The 18194-nt window shown below is 51.6% G+C and overlaps 6 protein-coding genes across 6 annotated transcripts; 4 read left to right on the forward strand and 2 right to left on the reverse strand.

Moving 5' to 3' along the window:
• Window positions 1-88: 88 nt before the first annotated feature.
• On the reverse strand, window positions 89-1873 carry VE01_07183 (uncharacterized protein). Its single transcript, XM_018276618.2, has 2 exons — window positions 1649-1873; window positions 89-1579 (listed from the first exon to the last, which is right to left on the reverse strand). Exons 1-2 carry the CDS (start codon window positions 1711-1713, stop codon window positions 163-165), a joined length of 1482 nt encoding a protein of 493 aa, XP_018128172.1. The 5' UTR covers window positions 1714-1873; the 3' UTR covers window positions 89-162.
• A 1556-nt stretch (window positions 1874-3429) lies between these two features.
• On the forward strand, window positions 3430-5093 carry VE01_07184 (uncharacterized protein; the record flags this gene model as incomplete). Its single annotated transcript, XM_018276619.1, has 2 exons — window positions 3430-4916; window positions 4976-5093. The coding sequence occupies 2 exons, from the start codon at window positions 3430-3432 to the stop codon at window positions 5091-5093; spliced, it is 1605 nt and encodes a 534-aa protein (XP_018128167.1).
• Window positions 5094-5970: 877 nt separating this feature from the next.
• Window positions 5971-7555, forward strand: VE01_07185 (uncharacterized protein; the record flags this gene model as incomplete). The annotated part of the gene is made up of 5 exons (XM_018276620.1): window positions 5971-6031; window positions 6087-6214; window positions 6273-6361; window positions 6413-6598; window positions 6655-7555. 5 exons carry the CDS (start codon window positions 5971-5973, stop codon window positions 7553-7555), a joined length of 1365 nt encoding a protein of 454 aa, XP_018128166.1.
• A 112-nt stretch (window positions 7556-7667) lies between these two features.
• On the forward strand, window positions 7668-9908 carry VE01_07186 (uncharacterized protein). The gene is made up of 4 exons (XM_018276621.2): window positions 7668-7954; window positions 8016-8419; window positions 8508-9291; window positions 9390-9908. Exons 1-4 carry the CDS (start codon window positions 7892-7894, stop codon window positions 9864-9866), a joined length of 1728 nt encoding a protein of 575 aa, XP_018128169.1. The 5' UTR covers window positions 7668-7891; the 3' UTR covers window positions 9867-9908.
• A 515-nt stretch (window positions 9909-10423) lies between these two features.
• On the forward strand, window positions 10424-11999 carry VE01_07187 (uncharacterized protein). The gene has a single exon (XM_018276622.2). The coding sequence runs from the start codon at window positions 10583-10585 to the stop codon at window positions 11741-11743; it is 1161 nt and encodes a 386-aa protein (XP_018128168.1). The 5' UTR covers window positions 10424-10582; the 3' UTR covers window positions 11744-11999.
• Window positions 12000-13242: 1243 nt separating this feature from the next.
• On the reverse strand, window positions 13243-15874 carry VE01_07188 (uncharacterized protein). Its single transcript, XM_018276623.2, has 2 exons — window positions 13579-15874; window positions 13243-13518 (listed from the first exon to the last, which is right to left on the reverse strand). Exon 1 carries the CDS (start codon window positions 15765-15767, stop codon window positions 13581-13583), a length of 2187 nt encoding a protein of 728 aa, XP_018128175.1. The 5' UTR covers window positions 15768-15874; the 3' UTR covers window positions 13243-13518; window positions 13579-13580.
• Between the last annotated feature and the right edge of the window lie 2320 nt (window positions 15875-18194).

Consider the following 18194-nt stretch of genomic DNA (forward strand, 5'->3'; position numbering starts at 1 on the left):
CTTGGTAATCGTTATTTCCATATATAGCACCTGGAAGTTCTGAGGAACCTACTATGAGGCATAGTTTGGTTTTTCGTGTATGTCAACAGCCATTATCAATTAATAGGTATGTATCTTACAAAACATCATAAACATCTCAGAGGCCTATCTATCCTTCTATCTCTACGCCGCATCACCAATCTTCAACCTTCCCTCCCACTCCCTCCTCAAACCCTCCAAATACCCCCACACCACTCTTCCATCAGCCACAAACTCCTCCCTCGCTTCCGGCGTAAGATCAACCGCATGAGGAGCCCGTCCCTTCTTCTCCCCCTTCTCCCCAACATACCCGCTCCACCCCCAACCCACCACCTCCGTCATCCTCACCCTCTCGTTCGCCCACCAATCCGTGCTACTACCCCACTTAACCTTGCCCTCCGGTCCAGCACGCGTATCGAGCGAATCCAACATCGACTGGTCCGCAAGCCCAAGCCAGACCGGTGCCACAGCACCCAGGTATCCGACGATAGGGTGCCACACGCTTCCCATGACGCGGGCGATATAAAACCCAAGTGCCATGAAGAAAGCAGCAAAAGGGTTCATGCCGCTAATGTTCGTGTGCAAGATCCCAGGCTGCGTGACGTAGAATTCCGGTCTGACAAGCTTAATCTCAGCCTCGTCCTCGCTTTCGGGCTTCGGCGCAATGGAATCGCGCATAGCGAAGAAATCGCTGTTGATGGGCTGTATGGCGGGTAGTTTGGCGGTGATGGCCATGAGGTCGGTGACGCGCTTGGAGCCGTAGTAGGGGTTCGATGCGGTAAAGCCTTGGAGGTCGTCCATCGAGATGTCGGATGGGTCGGGTTCGAGGGTTGACACCCAGACAACGCGTGCGCGGTCGCCGGGCTCGCGGTCGAGGGACGTGGAGAGTAGGGGCATCAGCTCGTGGGTGAGAAGGTAGTGGCCAAAGACGTTAGCGCAGAAGACCTCTCCGAGTGGTGGTTCTTCTGTCAAATCGCCGTTGGTTAACTTCTCTGTTTGGGCGTTTGTGGATTTGTTGAATGCGGACTGGTGGCGCACGACGGCTGCGGGGGAAGGGAAGTTGAACCATTTCCAGTACGAGAACGAGTCCGGGATGCCGACAATGCATTTATAGATGGCCAGTAGCCACGGAATCCCGGTCCATCCGCCGATCCCCGCATTGAGGTATAAAACGTCGAGTCGTGGAATTATGACGTTCTTCAGCCCTGGCCTTCCATCCTCGGTGTCTGGGCTCGATAATCCACCCTCCTCTCCGCGTAACTGCGCCGCAAACTTATAAATGCCCCTCAGATCGCACAAATCAACTTCTGCGCCGAGGAAGTGGACGCGGCCCACGGCATCGCGCCATTGGTATTCTTTGCTCTGGGAAGAAGCGCGCTTCTCGAGCTCAGTCGAAGTCTTCGCAAGAGTCTGGAGATGTTGGCGCAAAGAGTTGATAGTCTCGGCGGTCTTTCGGGGTGAGCGTGTGGATGCAACGATGATGAGGTGGGAGAGCGGATCGCGGGTCGGGGAAGTGAGGAATTCGTCAATGAGGCGCTCGCAGGTTGCCAATCCGAGGCCGCTAGAAGACTGATGTCAGATGCGGTCGCGAAGTCAGAGAGTTGAGGTGGAAGGATTTAAGGTCTCGTACGAATTGGAGCCAGTCACAAGGACGAATCGCTGGCTGGAACTACCTGTCCAGGGTGGTAAGCCCATATTGCTGAGGCTCAGGGGGTGCCAATGGCTCCCGTGTCGACTTTTTTGGTGCGGGAAAAGAGATTATGCTCTTTAGTCGGGTAGACAAGATAATAGTACAAGCTGGTAGTCGAGGCCGGAAGCTGCGGTATCCTTGGGAGTTAAGTTGTGGCTTTTGTTGAAATTGGAAGTTTTTCGATTGCTGGGGTCCGAACCAGTCCCCCCTGACTAAGGCGGCTCCCGTCAATTTTAGCTTATCGATGACGACGCCGTGGACGTCTGTGCGCTGATTCAATCCACATCCATCAAGGTGCTGGGAGCTTAAATATACAACCTTGGCTGACTACACGCTGTTCTATCGTGTGCGCCTTCCTAGAGCTTCATAATATAGGAATCATGTTTAACTTTTTATCTTCCAAATGTGCAATCTGGTCCACGGAGGGGGAAGAAGCTGGCAAAAGGCCAAGCGAAGGCCAAGCACGCTCGATTTCCATTGGAAATGACCCCTCCTTGATTTGTGGTTGATAACCAACCCCACTAACTTGCTACACGCATATTCTATGTTGTCTTCTCCTGCTCCAAAATACTATGCTTGTTATGATTATAGGTCTAGAATATGCACGGGCAAGTTGAATTTATATGAAGCGGCCGAGGAACTCGACGGGATAGCAAGGAACGTAATGAAGTTTGTCGTCAAGCGCTATAGCAAACCGGTCGATCAAAGTTTCGAGGAAGCATACTTGTTGGCAGATCTAAACGATGTCTATCGGCTACATGGAGACTCGAACAATGCCATTTTAACTTGTCAGATGGCGGAAGTGCCAGAGCTTACGGTTTGGAGTCACTTAAGACCCCTGAAAGATCAGCACTGGGAACAGAAAAAGATATTTCAGAACAAGGAATCGGAAGTTTAATCAGATGTGATCAGGTTTTGTCACAGGCTGTCCAACTGGAACATAGCCTTGACCAACAGAAACTCCTGCCAGATACATACGTTGCGCACGGGAAGAAGCGGGAAGAGAGGTGGGGTTGATCCTCCAGGAGAAGCTGTCGGCAGTTGAGGCAGTGGAAGCGCATAGGTTTGAAATGAGGGGTGTCAATTTCATCTAGAGTCTTGGCCTATATCTCAAAACGGAGTACGATACTAGATCACCGGGCAGTGATATCGAGGATATGGCTATGATATTTGATTTATGACCGGAAGTTCACAATTCCATCTATACCTAGCAAGATTTACTAGGAATAATTTTAGTGTTTTGATCGGACTTAAAATGATGGGGGGTGAATCTCGGCCGAGATCAGCATCTCCGAGATCTCCAGCAGGACACGGCTAAACATAATTTCCCAAAACCCTCGCTGTAGAATTCATTACATTATACAGTAAAATATTGATCCTGTCACGAGCACAAGAAAATAAAAGAAGCAAATATCACGATGAATGACCATTGGCGGTCCGTTGGTTTCTGCTCCGAAAACATCCCTGTCAGCGAAAACTAGGCAGGTACCACACCAGTAGGACGCGGTTATCGACGACTCCCCGCCACCGATCTTACCCTCGTAAACAGATGGAACCGAACGCCGCCGCCCGGGTTCGTTCTCCACAGTGGGGTAAAATAACCCCTCGACACCGATCACAATCATGACGATGGTAAATATTCGAAATTTCTGCGTTGCTAACTATTTGCTTGTAGCTTCAAGCGTTCGAACACCGCGCCAGCTTCGCAAACACCAGACGTCATGACCGATGTCATCCACCTGCCAAATGGGCATTGCCTCAGCGTGGAACCGGTGTTTGGCGGCTTGTTCTTCAAGCCCAGCGAGTTGAACGTGCACAGTGCTGTATTTCCAAAGGGATGGACGATTATATTACAGTCGGAAGAGCTCGTCGATGCCCCTAACTCCGCGGAGGGGACCACTGCGCAGAATGCAGACGGCAAATCGACGCCGAAGAAACTCCACATTCACAAATTCTCGAAACCTACCCTACAAAACGATTGCCTCTTCATAAGCTCGATATCCTTCCCAAGCACAGATGACTTCAAGGCGCCTGCGAGCCCGACTAGGCAGATCGCCATGATGCTATGGGCCACTCTGTACTGGTACTTCCACCAGACCGAGCCCTCGCCCTTTGTCACAACGGAGGCCTCGAAGAACACGCCCGACAACGGAAAACCGAAAGCCGACTGGCGTATAAAAATAAAGAGAGAGGGAGTCTTCCGTGGAAGAAACCTGCTCCCCAAGCTCGAGCGTATGGGCCTCATATACTCGGAGAACTCGGCGGTGGGCGCAAGTAGCGATAATACTGAGGGTTGGGAGGAGATGTTCACATCTCGCCGTGCGTTTTGGCAACTCTCACCGAGGCTTTTTCTCTTCACCCTGTCGCCAAATGCAAATCCGCTGTCAATTCCGGGATCGCCTTACGGGAGTCCAGTTGGCTCACCGTCTCATACTCAGACCAAGTTTGAACATAGCGGCGTAGACCTGCACGGTTTCACGCCCAGCCCAGGACCTCAAACTCTATTGGGGCAACACCTCCTTCCACATCCTTATGCGTCTGGAAGTCACCTTCCAACTTACTACCCTCCTCCTCCCCTCCAATACATAAATACAAATGGTGTACGCCACCCCATCAGGCCAAAGCCTCCGCAACAGGGCGAGACATTTTACACGCGCTATATCTCCAGTCTGGGCGAGCAGTTAAGCTTTCGTGTTGCTAGTTTGAGTGACAAACCTGTTGTATACAACGGTTTGGAGTCTTCATTTAGCGTTGGGGTAATACCCTCTCCCTCACCGCCTCACACTCTCACGCCAGCTCCAGAAGGGACCGACACCCGACAGATGACCGACGTCCAGCTCATCCACAAGTGGATGAACGACCCGCGCGTCTCCAAATCCTGGGGCTGTGACGGTCCCATCGAGGTCCAAGAAAAGTTCCTACGCGGCAACTTGGAATCCAAGCATTCTTTTCCCGTGATCGGGTGCTGGAATGGGCGGCCGTTTGGGTATTTTGAGCTTTACTGGGTGAAGGAGGACCTGCTGGGCAGGATTCTGAATGCGGGTGAGGCGAAGGATTGGGATAGAGGCGTGCATGTGGTGGTTGGAGAGCAAGAGTTTAGGGGCGCGCATCGACTGAGTAGGTGGATCAGCGCGTTTGTCCATTATGCCTTGACCGCAGATTATAGGACTGAATGTTTGGTCCTTGAACCGCGGATTGATAATGAGAGGTATGTCATGATATTAACGCGCCATAATTCCGCAGACGAGAAGCTCACACCCTGTCCAGATTCATCAGGCAACTCGAAGATAACGGGTTTACGAGGGAGAAGCAAGTCATATTCCCGCATAAGACTTCGTGGTACATGCGCTATAAGAGAGAGACGTTTGACGGCCCCGCATTATGATATAACGACATTTTTTATATATAGACATATCCTCAATACCAACTCCAATCAATTGTTCGAGATAAGCAGTCCACCGATGCAATTGATGTATTTCAGCGAGAAACGTGGTTTCTGGTGTGCTGTTCTACGCCATACGGAAACGTTCGGCGCCCATTTGAGGCAGAGACCTTGCATACCCACAACTGCTTTCCAAGTATCGTGGAAATAAAATACATCGCTAGATGCCTCCAAATACTCACTCACTTCTCGATGTCAAATGCAGGTTGGTGCTCACCAACTCCAGATTTGGATGGCAAAAGGGCGGAGCGCCGCACTCCGGTCCAATTTAGAGTAGCTTCGGCCTTTCCCCAACTTCTCCAACTTTAGGTTATTAACTCCACGACCAGTGCCATTTTAGCCGTCTATCCTCCTCGCAAGGCCACTCAGAATCTTCACCGACAATCCGTCGGATTATGGCCCAGATTTGCACTGGCAACTTGACCGACCCATCGGAATGTCGACCGTTGAACTACCCCCACAGTTGTGTCCGTGTCACTTAAGCGTCGAAGTACCAGGCGCAAATGCCCTGGTCGTAAGAGCAACATATATGAGCCATACACCCATGCAGTCCTGGCATATCTTACCCCGCACTAGCTATCAGGGTGCTGGGATTCAGACCTTCTCTTCTGAGTTCCCCACTACCACTCCGAAGACCAGATGAATTGTAGCTTTGGCTATCAGTGGAGGAGAATACGGAAATATTATCCCGACCCTAGGGCAGGAATGTTTACTTCCGAGTGCGGCGCAAAACCTTGCATTGTCGAGATGGAGGGGGTTATAAGTGCTCGATGCCCATAGTTCTTTTTGTTTGTTTGTTTAGCCTAGGCTGTCATTGATCATGAATTCCCTCGGATTGAGTGCGCTCCTCTTTGCAGGCCAGGCATTGGCTCTGAACAATGGTAAGCGGAATATCCAGGATATCATGTCTTTGACTATATGCTGACACTGTGACAGGCGTTGGAAAACTACCCACCATGGGCTATGATACCTATAATGCGTTTGAGAAAAACTACGATGGCGCTTTGGCACTCGAGCAAGCCAGACTTATGAAGGAGTACGGGCTTGTAGATGCGGGTTATAATGTAAGTGCCCAAGACATAGGCCGAAGTGTAACGGGAAGGCCAATCTGATTGTGGACAGACATTCATCCTCGACGATTTCTATGCATTGGAGAACCGCTCCGCGAAGGGCGAAATGATTCCCGATCCTGCGAAATTTCCAGACGGAATGTAAATATTCCCCAAATCCACTTGCGGGCTATATCTAACTTGGGCGGCCAGGTTGAAATGGAGTCAAAGCTTGAATAAGTACGGTCTCTCAGCGAGCGCGTATTCCTCGAACGGATATAAGACCTGTGGTGGTTTACCGGGAGCCTATGGCCGCGAGCTGCAGGATCTTGAGACGTGGCGGAGCTGGGGATGGGGAGGCAAAGGTGCCATTGTCAAGTATGACAATTGTTACATCCCGTACGTATCTCTCTCGTATGACGATGTGGTGGTCCTTTTCCTAACATGCTGCATAGCTATGATAATGTCACGATGGAAAATGAGTATGGGCGATATGAACGTATGCTCGACGCCATCGAGACCCTCGCCAAGAAATACAAACATCCCAATAAATTCATATACTCCCTCTGCCAATGGGGCTGGCAAGATCCGCATAACTGGGCGCCGCGCATCTCTAACGCGTGGCGTATAGACGGCGACATTAGGCCATACTGGTCTGCGATAGCCAATATCCTCCTCCTGGCATCGACGTCTTATGGCGCAACGGACCACTACCAGCACGGCGATATGGATATGCTCGAGGTTGGAAACTCTGGTCGTGGTGCTCCTGTCGGCGACCTCACCGTTGCCGAGCAGCGCACGCACTTTACTGCCTGGGCACTCCTCAAAAGTCACCTCCTGATCGGAACGGATCTGCGCAACGCAACGAAGGACACCATTGAGATTCTTGGTAATAAGGAACTCATCGCCATCAACCAGGACCCCATTGAAGGGAAAGCTATTGCGCCTTTCCGTATTGGCCTCCAATCGGATTTCTCGCGCATCACCTATAACGAGACTTCCCCACCAGGATTCTGGGCTGGAACATCCTCGTATGGCCCAGTATTTATGATTATCAACACCCTGAACGAGACGCAGGAGATCTCGTTTGACCTGACGGAGAACTGGGCCGTACGAGCCGGACGACAGTACAAGGTGAGAGATATGTGGCTTCATAAAGATGTCGGCGTGGCCGTAAGGAACTGGACTGTAAAGCTGGGAGCTCACGATGTTGCGGCCTTGTTACTGAAGGATGCGGGCCCTGAGCCGAAGGAAACGGGGCCGCTACCATGTGCGAGCCCGTTCTTGGAGTGGCAATGCACAGCAGCGAATGGAAGTTATATATTGGACGGAACTCATATCAAATGGGGATTTTAAGGAGAAAGCATTTGAAGTTGAGAAAGATTAGACAATGTCAAGGAAAAATATTACCAGAATTAATGTTTAGCTTGTAGCTGAAATAAATTGCGTTTCTTCTGTCTGATTTGGGAGATGGTGGACCAATAGCTCAAATATAATCAACATATGCACCACATGGCTGTCAATCTAAGGGAATATTGAGTCTAGCCATTTGTAGATGTATCTCAGTCGGTTGGATGATGCCGAAATCGCTCATGCACCTCTCCAGGCAACCAGCAACACCAAATGCCTCACTCAGTATGACATGCCTGTTGTTACACACAATTCAGACTTTCAAGTCGGAATTAATCCAGCATGGATAAACTGAATGACCTTCAGCGACTTCCGGTCTATGTTTTCGATGAGGTCCTGGAGCTGGTATGCCTAATGCTTTAATACCAGCCGAACCGCAATTAGTTTTACTGACCCCGCTTCGTAGCTCCATGCCGATTCTGAGCTGGTAAGCTTGAGTCAAGTGAACAGAGATATGAACGAAAGGGTGACTCCTCTCATATACTCGCATACAATAATCGACTTAAGCCCGCATCTGAATCTTATCAAAGCGGAAGATATCGAAGAAGACGACGCAGATATGGACGTCCTGATGAGCTATAACTTGATGAGTGGCCTTGCAAATAATTATCGCCAGCAGTGCAGATATGTTCGAAAGTTGACTGTTAGAAATGGGTATACGAAAGCTAGTAACAATGGCACCCGCTGGGGAGCTCCTGGTAAAGGCACTTACTTTGATCCCAGCAGCCTTGCGATATATTCGCCGTGGGTTCGGGCAAATATGATATTTGGGATGGCACTACCCCGGATGTCCATGTTGTCTGAACTAGTGTAAGTCATTTTCCAAGAAAACCTACACACCGTTACAAAGTTGCCCTTATACCCTTTTTTTATCGAAGATTCTCATTAAAGGATACAGATGGACAGCCGAAATGCCTCCTACCAACCAATTCTTGAGGTGCTTGCCTCCAGCTCAGCTAAAATCTTTGATATATCGGTTTAGCAGCGACTTTTTCTATCATCTGAAAATAGAATGGCCTTCAGGATTCACCCCGGGCCTATGCGCAATGAAGAGATCTTCTCTTTCGTCTCTTGCAATAACAGACATCACATCGCGGGAGACAACCGAAGATGTGTCCAGCCTCCTCGTTGATAATATGAAAAGTCTTAAAGAACTCAAACTGAGATTTCTCGAAGAGTTCAACTTCGAGGACAAGCTCCTCAATATCGTCAATCCGATAATTGAGCTACAGAGCCAACTGCGGCTTCACTCCTTACATCTACGGAACGCCTTATCTCCAGGAATTCCAGGCTGGCTCGAAGGTTTTGACTTCACTTCTATTCGGAGATTTACCTTGTTGGAGGCAAATACTATTGGTACTTCCAAGTCGAAAAAGTTGTGGAATATCTTTCAGCGTATCGGCCAACGCTTTGAAAGTCTCATTACCAATTGCGAAAACGAGGAATTCATTGAATTCGTCGAGTCGTTCCAAGGACTGGAGCAGCTAATTCTATGTAATCCCATTAGGCCGATCGACCATTTCCCCAAATTAAATAATCATTTTGAGACGCTTAGATGCCTCTTTTTACCTCAATGCGATCCGTGGATATTTCCCTCTGTATTAATCCTGGAGGTAATGAGTATAATCTCGAGCTGCAAGCAGCTTGAACAGCTGTGTTTCACTTTAGAATTCAAGGATCAGGTACTTACATTCTCGTTTTGCAACATAAAAAGTGTTGCTTTGAATTTGGTTAATGAAGTTTGATTTTATCGGCTAACCATATCCTAATTGTCATCTAGGACAACATATTTGCCATTCTTTCTGATTTCCCGAACCTGAAGCATTTATTTTTCGATCGACACGACGATCTAATGTGTGGAGATGATGTCAAACCTACTCCCGGCTCTACTGTGTTTATAAAGGCGTTTTGCGACTTCTGCAAGAATAACAGCACTGGGTCGACTTTATTGAGCCGGCTTGAGCTAGTCGGCTATTACCGAACTCTCTGGAGTATAGACTCTATTGGGCAAATAGATGCACAACGGGAAAGCAATCAACTTAAGGAAATTGATGAATCAGCACAACGGGCAAACGATTCCGAGCCTCCAGGGAAGATAGATGAGGGCAACCCTAATCTTGTACCTGTCCAGATTGGCTGGGATGACCACCTTGACGATGAGATGATATTAGCAGTTCATACCTGGGTGGTGAAGTCGTCGTGGGATGGTATGGTTCAGTCAAGGAAAGATCCGGAATATGTGAGACTAAATGCGTAACTATATATGTTAAAAAATACTCACTTATTTCCGCCCATTGTCAAATATTAGCACCTCTCGCAAGCCATCAACCCACATATTATCTTTGACTAAACGTAAATCACAAACTGGTCTGGGTGGCGGAGAATGGAGTCTTGTCTCGGCAGCGTAAGCAGTTTCAAATTCCTATCTTGCATCCGCTAGCTATCCTGCGTAGTCGAGGGGTTTGTTTTCATGCGTCGCTGTCGGCGATCTTCGTCGATTTGAGGGAAAATGCAGACCAAATCTTGGCATAGGCCAGATACCAAGCCAGCTCGAAATGAAGACAGGAGACACGCCAACCCCAAAGCCACAACAGCCAAAGTAAAACCACATAGCCGTAAATCATCATAGAAATTAAACAAGGACCAATTTCCTGTTCCTATCAAGCAGGCAGCTCCAATGGACTTCATCAAAACATTTTTATGGATGGTTTTGTTTGATGCAACACGTGACTGTACCCCTCCAAATCTGATAACTGATGGGCCCCTGTCACTGGTCGACGACACATAGCTATCCAACATATTTGGCCCCCAGAATGTCTCAAAAGGTAGCGCTTGTCATATGTTATAAGTCACATTGGGCAGCCTTGCGTTGCCTTGCGTGTGACCTTGTGTATTCAAGAAGATTATTGTAGAGTTGAGTCCGCTTCATTAAACAGTAAACATCAGATCGTATTCTACATCTCACGGATCACAATGGCAGATACTACCAACAGCAAATCGCCGCTGGCTACCCAACTGCCACTGTCCAATATCGCAACGCAACTACTGCAGCTTAAAACTGACAGCGACTCGCCAGCTATCCAACTAGCACTGTCCACTATTGCGATGCAGCTGGTGAAACTTCAGATACACTACTCGGAACAAGAAGCAGAGCAACAGAAGAAACTCTCGGCCTTAGAAGCAAAATCTAAACTCCAGGCGCGGGAGATAGGCACCTTCAGCTCTCTGGTTTCCTCTCTGATGTCCGAGTTGCACGTCGTCAGATCTAAGCAGGAGAGACTCCAACCGACTGACCCGGCAGGGTCAAAGCCCGTCACCAACATCTCAAGTTTCCAGAGTCTCCCATATGATATCCGACGGAGGATCTGGCGCTACACATTCCCCGAGCCACGGATTGTGCAGCTCTTTGGGACTGAGCGCATACTAGGACTAGCTGGCAAAACACCGATTGCCATGCATATCTGCCACGATTCACGCCAGGAAGCGCGTTCCGTATACCGAGAAATAAACATGAAGCAGGTCCCCGGCGGGCTCGACTTCGAGCACGACATCCTATACGTCAGCACCGCAGTTAAGTATTACTCACCAGCCGGCCTCTTGTCTGACATAGCTCGTTGGTTCGAGTTGAAGGACATCCGACACATCGCTTTCCAATATGAGCTTTGGAAGATAATGTGCGACGAAAAGGAGGCATTCAATGGGTTTCTAGAGAAGCTGAAGGGGTTGCAGGAATTGATAATTGTGATCGATGATGAGGTCCCAGCAACTCCAGCCCGGCGGAAACGACATGTAGAGTTCATCCATTGCGGGAACAGCGTCCGTGAGGTGATTGTGGGTATGGTTTCTCGTACCTTGCTGGATTTCGGGAAGAACTCGCTGCTTGCGAAGATTAGGTATCGGAAAGCCCTACGACAGCCGGTTCCGACGTTCCCATCGAAGACAACCCGAGGGATCGATTCTAAGTTCACGAAACAAGCAGCTACTCCTGGTTCGTCGTCGGACCCTTCAGAGAGCCCAACTCCACAGTCAGGCTCGGAAACTTCATATCCACAACACCCACCACCCTCCGCAAAAGATACCTTTCTAATCAGTCTCGGATCCCTCCCGGGAACGTCGTTCTCAAAACATGAATGACACGCCCTCGCAACTCAAATCCATGCTGAGGCATATAACGTCACGGTCGACGCTACGAGGGTATGATATGATACCTATCCGCCGCTCCGCAGCAGCCCTGAAGCTAAACGCACAAGCGCGCCCTCGGAACCAAGGTTATCATCTCCAGTTGGTTCAGGAGGAAGTCCATCTCATGTATCGTAAAATTATCACTATCCGGATGGGAGATCGAGGTGTTATTCCTGTCCACTCGTATCAGCACGGTATTCAATAGATAGAGGTAGCAGTGGTAGTAGTAGAAGAGATACGAATTCTCATCCTCCCCCATTCTCACCGAGCCGCATGTGATTATCAGCCAAATAACCACCTCCACCACCACCAGCACAGCGTAACCTTGGGAGCCTCACCCCACCCCTAAACGCGGTACTCCTACAAAACTGCCGCAATACGCACATGTGCCGACGGGAGATCGTCCGTACAACCACCAAACCACCACACAATACCCAGCCCAGCGCCTCGGGGGAACACGGCCAGCACATAGCATAAACACCTCACGAGCAGCAAAGCGGGTAAGGCGATAGATCACCCCTCGCGACCAGAGATCTGAGCGTAAGTAATTGAGCTATCGCGCGACGAGTAAGGTAATCGTCGCGAGCGAGCGCGCCTCGACCCGCTGAATCGCGATGACGATCCGGCGACTCTGTCTCCTCGGCCTTGGGGGATATACCTCGGTATTCTGTACTCGTAATCGCTCTCTCTCTCTCTTATCCCATGCATGACATTGCAACAATTCGCATTCCATCACACACACCCCCAGCTCAATAGTTGCGACGAAAGCGATGCAAGCGAGGTGATAGATGGTGATGGCGCGATGCTTGGCGCTATCGCATGCTCTTCGAAGCGGAGCCGCGTCGTCAACGGGACTTAGGGGGAAGTAGAGGGACATGAGCACGTTTTTAGACATGCCAGGGCGTGATAGTCGTGGAAGAGTGGCGGGCGTGGCATTTTCTGTTTCAAAGACAGCGATTCCCTGTGGTGGGCGAGACAGAGGATGGTGGTGTGTTCTAGATGAGGCTTTTGATGGGAATTTGATGGGTGAGAATTCAGTGAGAGAGGGATCGCCGGAGCTTAGTAAGGAGATTTGAGGAGAGAGATTGAGATGTAGAGACTGCGAGGTGAGTGTTGTTTGTGGTCATGTAGAAATAAATTGAGGAAGGAGCCATTGAGTAGGGTTGCACTTTCCGTCGCAGAATTGGGGGGGGGGGATTTGTAGAATTGGCAGGAGCGTGGGGGAGGATGCTCCTTCCTTCGAGAAAAACTGTGAACTTCTAGAATCGCTCTTTCCTTCCTTCGAAGGGCTATATCTAGGTTCTAAGGTCGCTCTTTCCTCACAAAATCAAAACACTTGTGGATTGCTCCTTCCTCCACAAGATTGGAATGGTTCCTTCCTCATCATCAAGTAAAAAACACAAGAGTCACAACCAAACAAATAAACGTTTAAACGATATTCATATATATACAGCTTCTTCCACAATCAGTTGTTTAAATACATTACTGCCTAAATACACTAACGGAACAGTGTCCCGTTCCCCCTGAACATAAATCTTATATAAAACGAAAAAAGAACGTTTGAAGAGCCAGCTGCATCGCTAGCCATGTCGCTTTGTTGAAGGTATAATCACCGCCCATGAACGCCATCATCACTTTCCCGTCTCCTCCATCACTTTATTGCCTTTCGGAAACAGATTTCGTCGAAATTTATTCAAAAAACAAGGTCGCACAATCGAGGTCCTGTACTGATGTAACAATTAGCTGATGGTCTTCGTAAATGTCGGAGGGGTGGAGGTGCAACTTACATTTACAAGCCCTGGCTGAGGGTGATCAGAGTAGAAGCAAGTCCAGGTGCCAAGGAGGTAAGTCCAAGACCGCTGACAAGAGCAGCGATAGAAGGGCTCAGCTGGGCAAGGAGACCGGCATCAACTGGGATACCAGCAACCTTGGAGGCAGCATCGGTGGCGCCGACGTTGCCGGTGACGTTCTTCACAACACCCTCAACCTCAGACACAACACCACCAACAGCTGGGACAACATCACGGGCATCGACGGCACCAATGACAGGCGCGACGACGCCGGAGACAGTAGAGGTGACAGGGTTCAGGATAGCCTCGAGAGCCTGGGTGACGACGGCAAGCGGGTCAGAGGACTGGCGGGTCTTGAGTCCCTCGGAGAGAGTGATCAGGGTAGCAGCGAGACCGGGAGCGAGGGTGGTGAGTCCGAGACCGGTGACAAGGGCAGCGACATCAGGGGAGAGCTTGGCGAGGAGACCAGCGTCGACGGGGACACCAGCAACGTCACGGGTGACAACACCACCAGCGAGACCGGAGACGAGACCAGTGACGGGGGCGGCAACGGTCTCGACAGTGTTAACAACACCCTCAACCTGGCGGGCACCAACAGAGCCGGCGAGGCCAGTGACGGGAGTCACGACGGTCTCGACGGTGTTGACGACACCCTCAACCTGGCGGGCGCCAACGGAGCCAGCGAGGCCGGAGACGAGGCCAGTGACGGGAGTCACAACAGTCTCGACGGTGTTAACGACACCCTCAACCTGGCGGGTCTTGAGGCCCTCAGAGAGGGTGACAAGGGTGGCAGCGAGTCCAGGTGCGATGGAGGTGAGTCCGAGACCGCTGACGAGAGCAGCGACATCAGGGCTCAGCTTGGCGAGGAGACCAGCATCAACTGGGATGTCTGGGACGACGCTGTCAACCTGGCGGGTCTTGAGGCCCTCGGAGAGAGTGATGAGGGTGGCAGCGAGGCCAGGGGCGAGGGTGGTGAGTCCGAGGCCGGTGACAAGAGCAGCAACATCGGGGGAGAGCTTGGCGAGGAGACCGGCATCGACTGGGACGCCAGCGACGTCGCGGGCACCAAGACCCTGGACAGCACCAGTGACCTGCTCGACGGTGCCCTTGACAGTAGGGACGACCTTCTCAACGGTACCCTGGACGGTAGGGACGACCTTCTCAACGGTACCCTGAACGGTAGGGACGACCTTGTCCTGAACGGCACCGGTGACCTGGGCGAGGATAGCCTCAAGAGCGGGCTGGAGCTCACCAACCACGTCGGGGACCTGGCGGGTCTTGAGTCCTGCGGAGAGGGTGATCAAGGTGGAGGCAAGGCCAGGGGCGAGGGAGGTAAGTCCAAGACCGGTGACGAGAGCAGCGACATCTGGGCTCAGCTTGGCCAGGAGACCGGCGTCAACTGGGACGGAACCGGCGGCCTTGCTGGCGATGTCGGTGGCGGCACCTCCGGCGGTGAGGCTCTGGATAAGAGCCTCAAGACCGGCGATGTCACGGGCACCAATAACACCAGTGCCGTTGGTGAGGCTAGCGAGGAGCGCCTCAACAGTCGGGATAAGATCGCCGACAGCAGGGACACTCTGGCGGGCAGCGACACCACCCTTCAAGCTGGCGAGGAGAGCCTCAAGAGTTTGGACGAGATCGCCGGCAACTGGGACGTTCTGGCGGGCAGCAACACCGGAGGTGAGGCCAGCAAGGATGGCCTCGAGCTGCTGGACAAGATCGCCAACAACTGGGACATCCTGGCGGGCACCGACACCAGCAACGAGGCCTGAAACAACATCGGTGACGGGGGTGACAACAGTCTCGACGGTGTTGACAACACCCTCAACCTGGCGGGTCTTGAGGCCCTCGGAGAGAGTGACTAGGGTGGCAGCAAGGCCAGGGGCGAGGGTGGTGAGTCCGAGGCCGGTAACGAGAGCAGCCACATCAGGGCTGAGCTTGGCGAGGAGGCCAGCATCAACTGGGACACCGACTTGGCGGGTCTTCAGGCCCTCGCTGAGGGTGACGAGGGTAGCGGCAAGACCAGGTGCGAGGGTGGTGAGTCCGAGACCGGTAACGAGAGCGGCGACATCGGGGCTCAACTTTGCGAGAAGGCCGGCGTCGACTGGGACGGCTGGGGCCTGGGCCACTGGGGCGGCGACGGCGGCGGTCGCGAAGACGGCAGCGAGAGTGTAGGAGAACTTCATTGCTGCGGTTTTGTTTGGGTGGAGGGAGGGAGGAGGGTTTGAAAATTAAACGGGATATAAAGAGTGGAAAGGGTGAGTTGGTAAAATGAATGTAAGGACTGTGTGTCTGTAGTTGGATACAGAAGAAAAGAGAGACAATTCCGGCGGGATGTCCTTCTTATACATCGCCATGGAAGGTCTGCCCATCTAGTCTGCAATAGTTCAGTCTCCCATCTCCCATCTCCCATCGGCGCATGGGTGGGCGGTGGGTACCACTCGGTACCATTGGCAACGGAATCCCAGGGGTGGTATGAGACATTTTGCAGCAGCTGGCAGACCGCACCGATGCCTTGCGAGCTGTATTGTAGAGACCCATGGGTTTGGAAAGAAAGTCAATGGCCGGATCCGCAATTCGGATCATCCGCTAATCAGGGCCAAAGATTGCAGCATCACTTGCGACAATCTCCGGCCAGTGAAGCGCACCCACCCCATGGAGGCAGGCGGCAAAGCCATTGGACCCTGATGACAGCTCGATCGAACTGCCTAGGACGGGAGGGTGGGAGGATCGACGCTTAGATGCTTGTGGCTGAAGCTGAGGGTGGATGGGCACCAATTGGGATGGGATATCTAGCGTGGCATGCTTTGATATCTGTTCCTGTAATTGGGGAGGATGAGGAGGATTACGGAGGAAACCAACAACGGATTTCCTTGTTCGTTATCAGGCTCTTGTGACGTGTCTGCTGTCTTCACATGACTAGCCAGCGAATGCAGATGTTGGGAAATGTGTGAATGGATGAATGTGAGGTGAAAGAAATTGACCCACCGGTATCATCACATTAGAAGCAGTAATGATCTGAGAAACCATTGATACGCTCACAGGGTAGCTAAAACATAGTAGAGCCGTGTATCTTTCGCCACCCTGTTGACAGGGCGCATCCCACGGCCACTGTCCATCCTCGACGCAAAGACTACCGGAACTCATTGCCCGATGCAGGAGTCAGGAGATGGGAGTATGACGGGCCAACGGTTACAGGCCGAACATGGGATGAGGGCAGAACTTCCCCAAACAAGAAGATGAATGACAGAATGAGCCCTGCGGGTGGCATTAGTCGTGTTTGCCGTGCCTGACTATCAGAACGATAGTGCAATCGTGGAGTCTACCGGGTGGGGTCAGCGTTGGTCCCCGCCTTCCCCCCCCTCGGAGTAAGTAGCTTAGTGGAGAGGGGAGGAGAGTTACAAGTCGAGTACGTGGAGTGTACAGCTTCTGCTGCGGTGCACTAGCACTACTAGTATGAACCAAAGTTGGGCTGTATAGCACTAGGGTGAATTGCTGTAAGTCGACTAATTAACTATCCTTTTTGTGAGCAGTAATCACAACCTCATCGCTCATTAGCCGCTAGTGAGGGCGGTAGCGCGTACAGATCGGCAAAGTCCAATCAATGCGCACAGGGCCTCACGGCCCCTTTAACTGGGAAAGTATGGTACTTCCGCGGTACGTACACGATCTTAGCGCGGTGCGTGTACACAAATCTCGTGCGGAGACGTGTGCGGAGAGAGGGAGGGACTGGGAGTTAGTGGTGGTGGAGTAGGGAAGGGGACAGAGAGAGGCGGGCGGACGGAGAGAGATAACCCAGCCAGGGAGAGGGTGGGGGGGCAGGACGGGAAGGGTGGATTGAGAGGAGAGTGAGGCCCGTTGCTATGAGGCAACAGATCTGCGGTCATTCATCCTGGTCGGGGCTGTACTGCGAGGGAGGTACTGCGGAGGAGGTGATTGCTAGTGAGTAGCTGTAGGCAAGGTACTAACTGTATCCATCCTAAAAGTGACGTGCTTCGAATGGCCGAATCGCTGGAATGGACGGCTGTTGGGATGATGGGGTGATGGCGCAAGAAGGTTATCGTCATCGGTGGTGGTGGCTCAGGAAGGTTATTGTTGACGTGACGTGACAGCCGTGGCACGCGGTAAGTGAGGTTAAATGTGTCTTGAGCGTCTGTATGTCTTGTAAATTCCACCTGTCTCGAATGTCAGGGCAAAGTCAACGTGGTCGTGAGTCTGACATGAAGGGTTACAAAATGCAACTTCACCGTGTCGTGATCCCCATCCTCATTCCTGAATGCAGCATCAAATTGCTGTGGTGTAACCCCCTCCCATCCTTCCCCGGCCGTTTCTCAGCGTCGATCGCCATCTCTTTGGGGTGAGGGATGAAATGAGGATGAAATGAGGTGAAATTGTTGTATGGGGGTGTCAAAGCTTGAGAGGTGGAGGGCTGTGGAGGGGTGCGTCGGTGGCGGTTTTGGTGGTGGGTTTGGTGGTTGGAGGGGTTGGTGGTAGTGGGTGGCAGTGGCTGGCTGGGGTTCAGTGCCACCTCAAGGGTAAGGCAGGGATAGGCAGGGACAGGGCAAGTCACGGGGTAAGTCACAACCCCTAGCCCTCGAGAGTCTGTGCAATAG

Source organism: Pseudogymnoascus verrucosus (genome assembly GCF_001662655.1).
Source record: "Pseudogymnoascus verrucosus strain UAMH 10579 unplaced genomic scaffold scaffold_38, whole genome shotgun sequence".
Taxonomy (NCBI): domain Eukaryota; kingdom Fungi; phylum Ascomycota; class Leotiomycetes; order Thelebolales; family Thelebolaceae; genus Pseudogymnoascus; species Pseudogymnoascus verrucosus.

Bases quoted from the DNA above. Each gene is read 5' to 3' on its own strand.
- VE01_07183 (XM_018276618.2), bottom strand. From the start codon at position 1,713: ATGGGCTTACCACCCTGGACAGGTAGTTCCAGCCAGCGATTCGTCCTT. The intron at 1,580-1,648 runs GTACGAGACCTT...TCAGTCTTCTAG, and splicing joins CTTGTGACTGGCTCCAATTC to CGGCCTCGGATTGGCAACCT.
- VE01_07186 (XM_018276621.2), top strand. From the start codon at position 7,892: ATGGATAAACTGAATGACCTTCAGCGACTTCCGGTCTATGTTTTCGAT. The intron at 8,420-8,507 runs GTAAGTCATTTT...TAAAGGATACAG, and splicing joins TCCATGTTGTCTGAACTAGT to ATGGACAGCCGAAATGCCTC. The intron at 9,292-9,389 runs GTACTTACATTC...ATTGTCATCTAG, and splicing joins CTTTAGAATTCAAGGATCAG to GACAACATATTTGCCATTCT.
- VE01_07187 (XM_018276622.2), top strand. From the start codon at position 10,583: ATGGCAGATACTACCAACAGCAAATCGCCGCTGGCTACCCAACTGCCA.
- VE01_07188 (XM_018276623.2), bottom strand. From the start codon at position 15,767: ATGAAGTTCTCCTACACTCTCGCTGCCGTCTTCGCGACCGCCGCCGTC.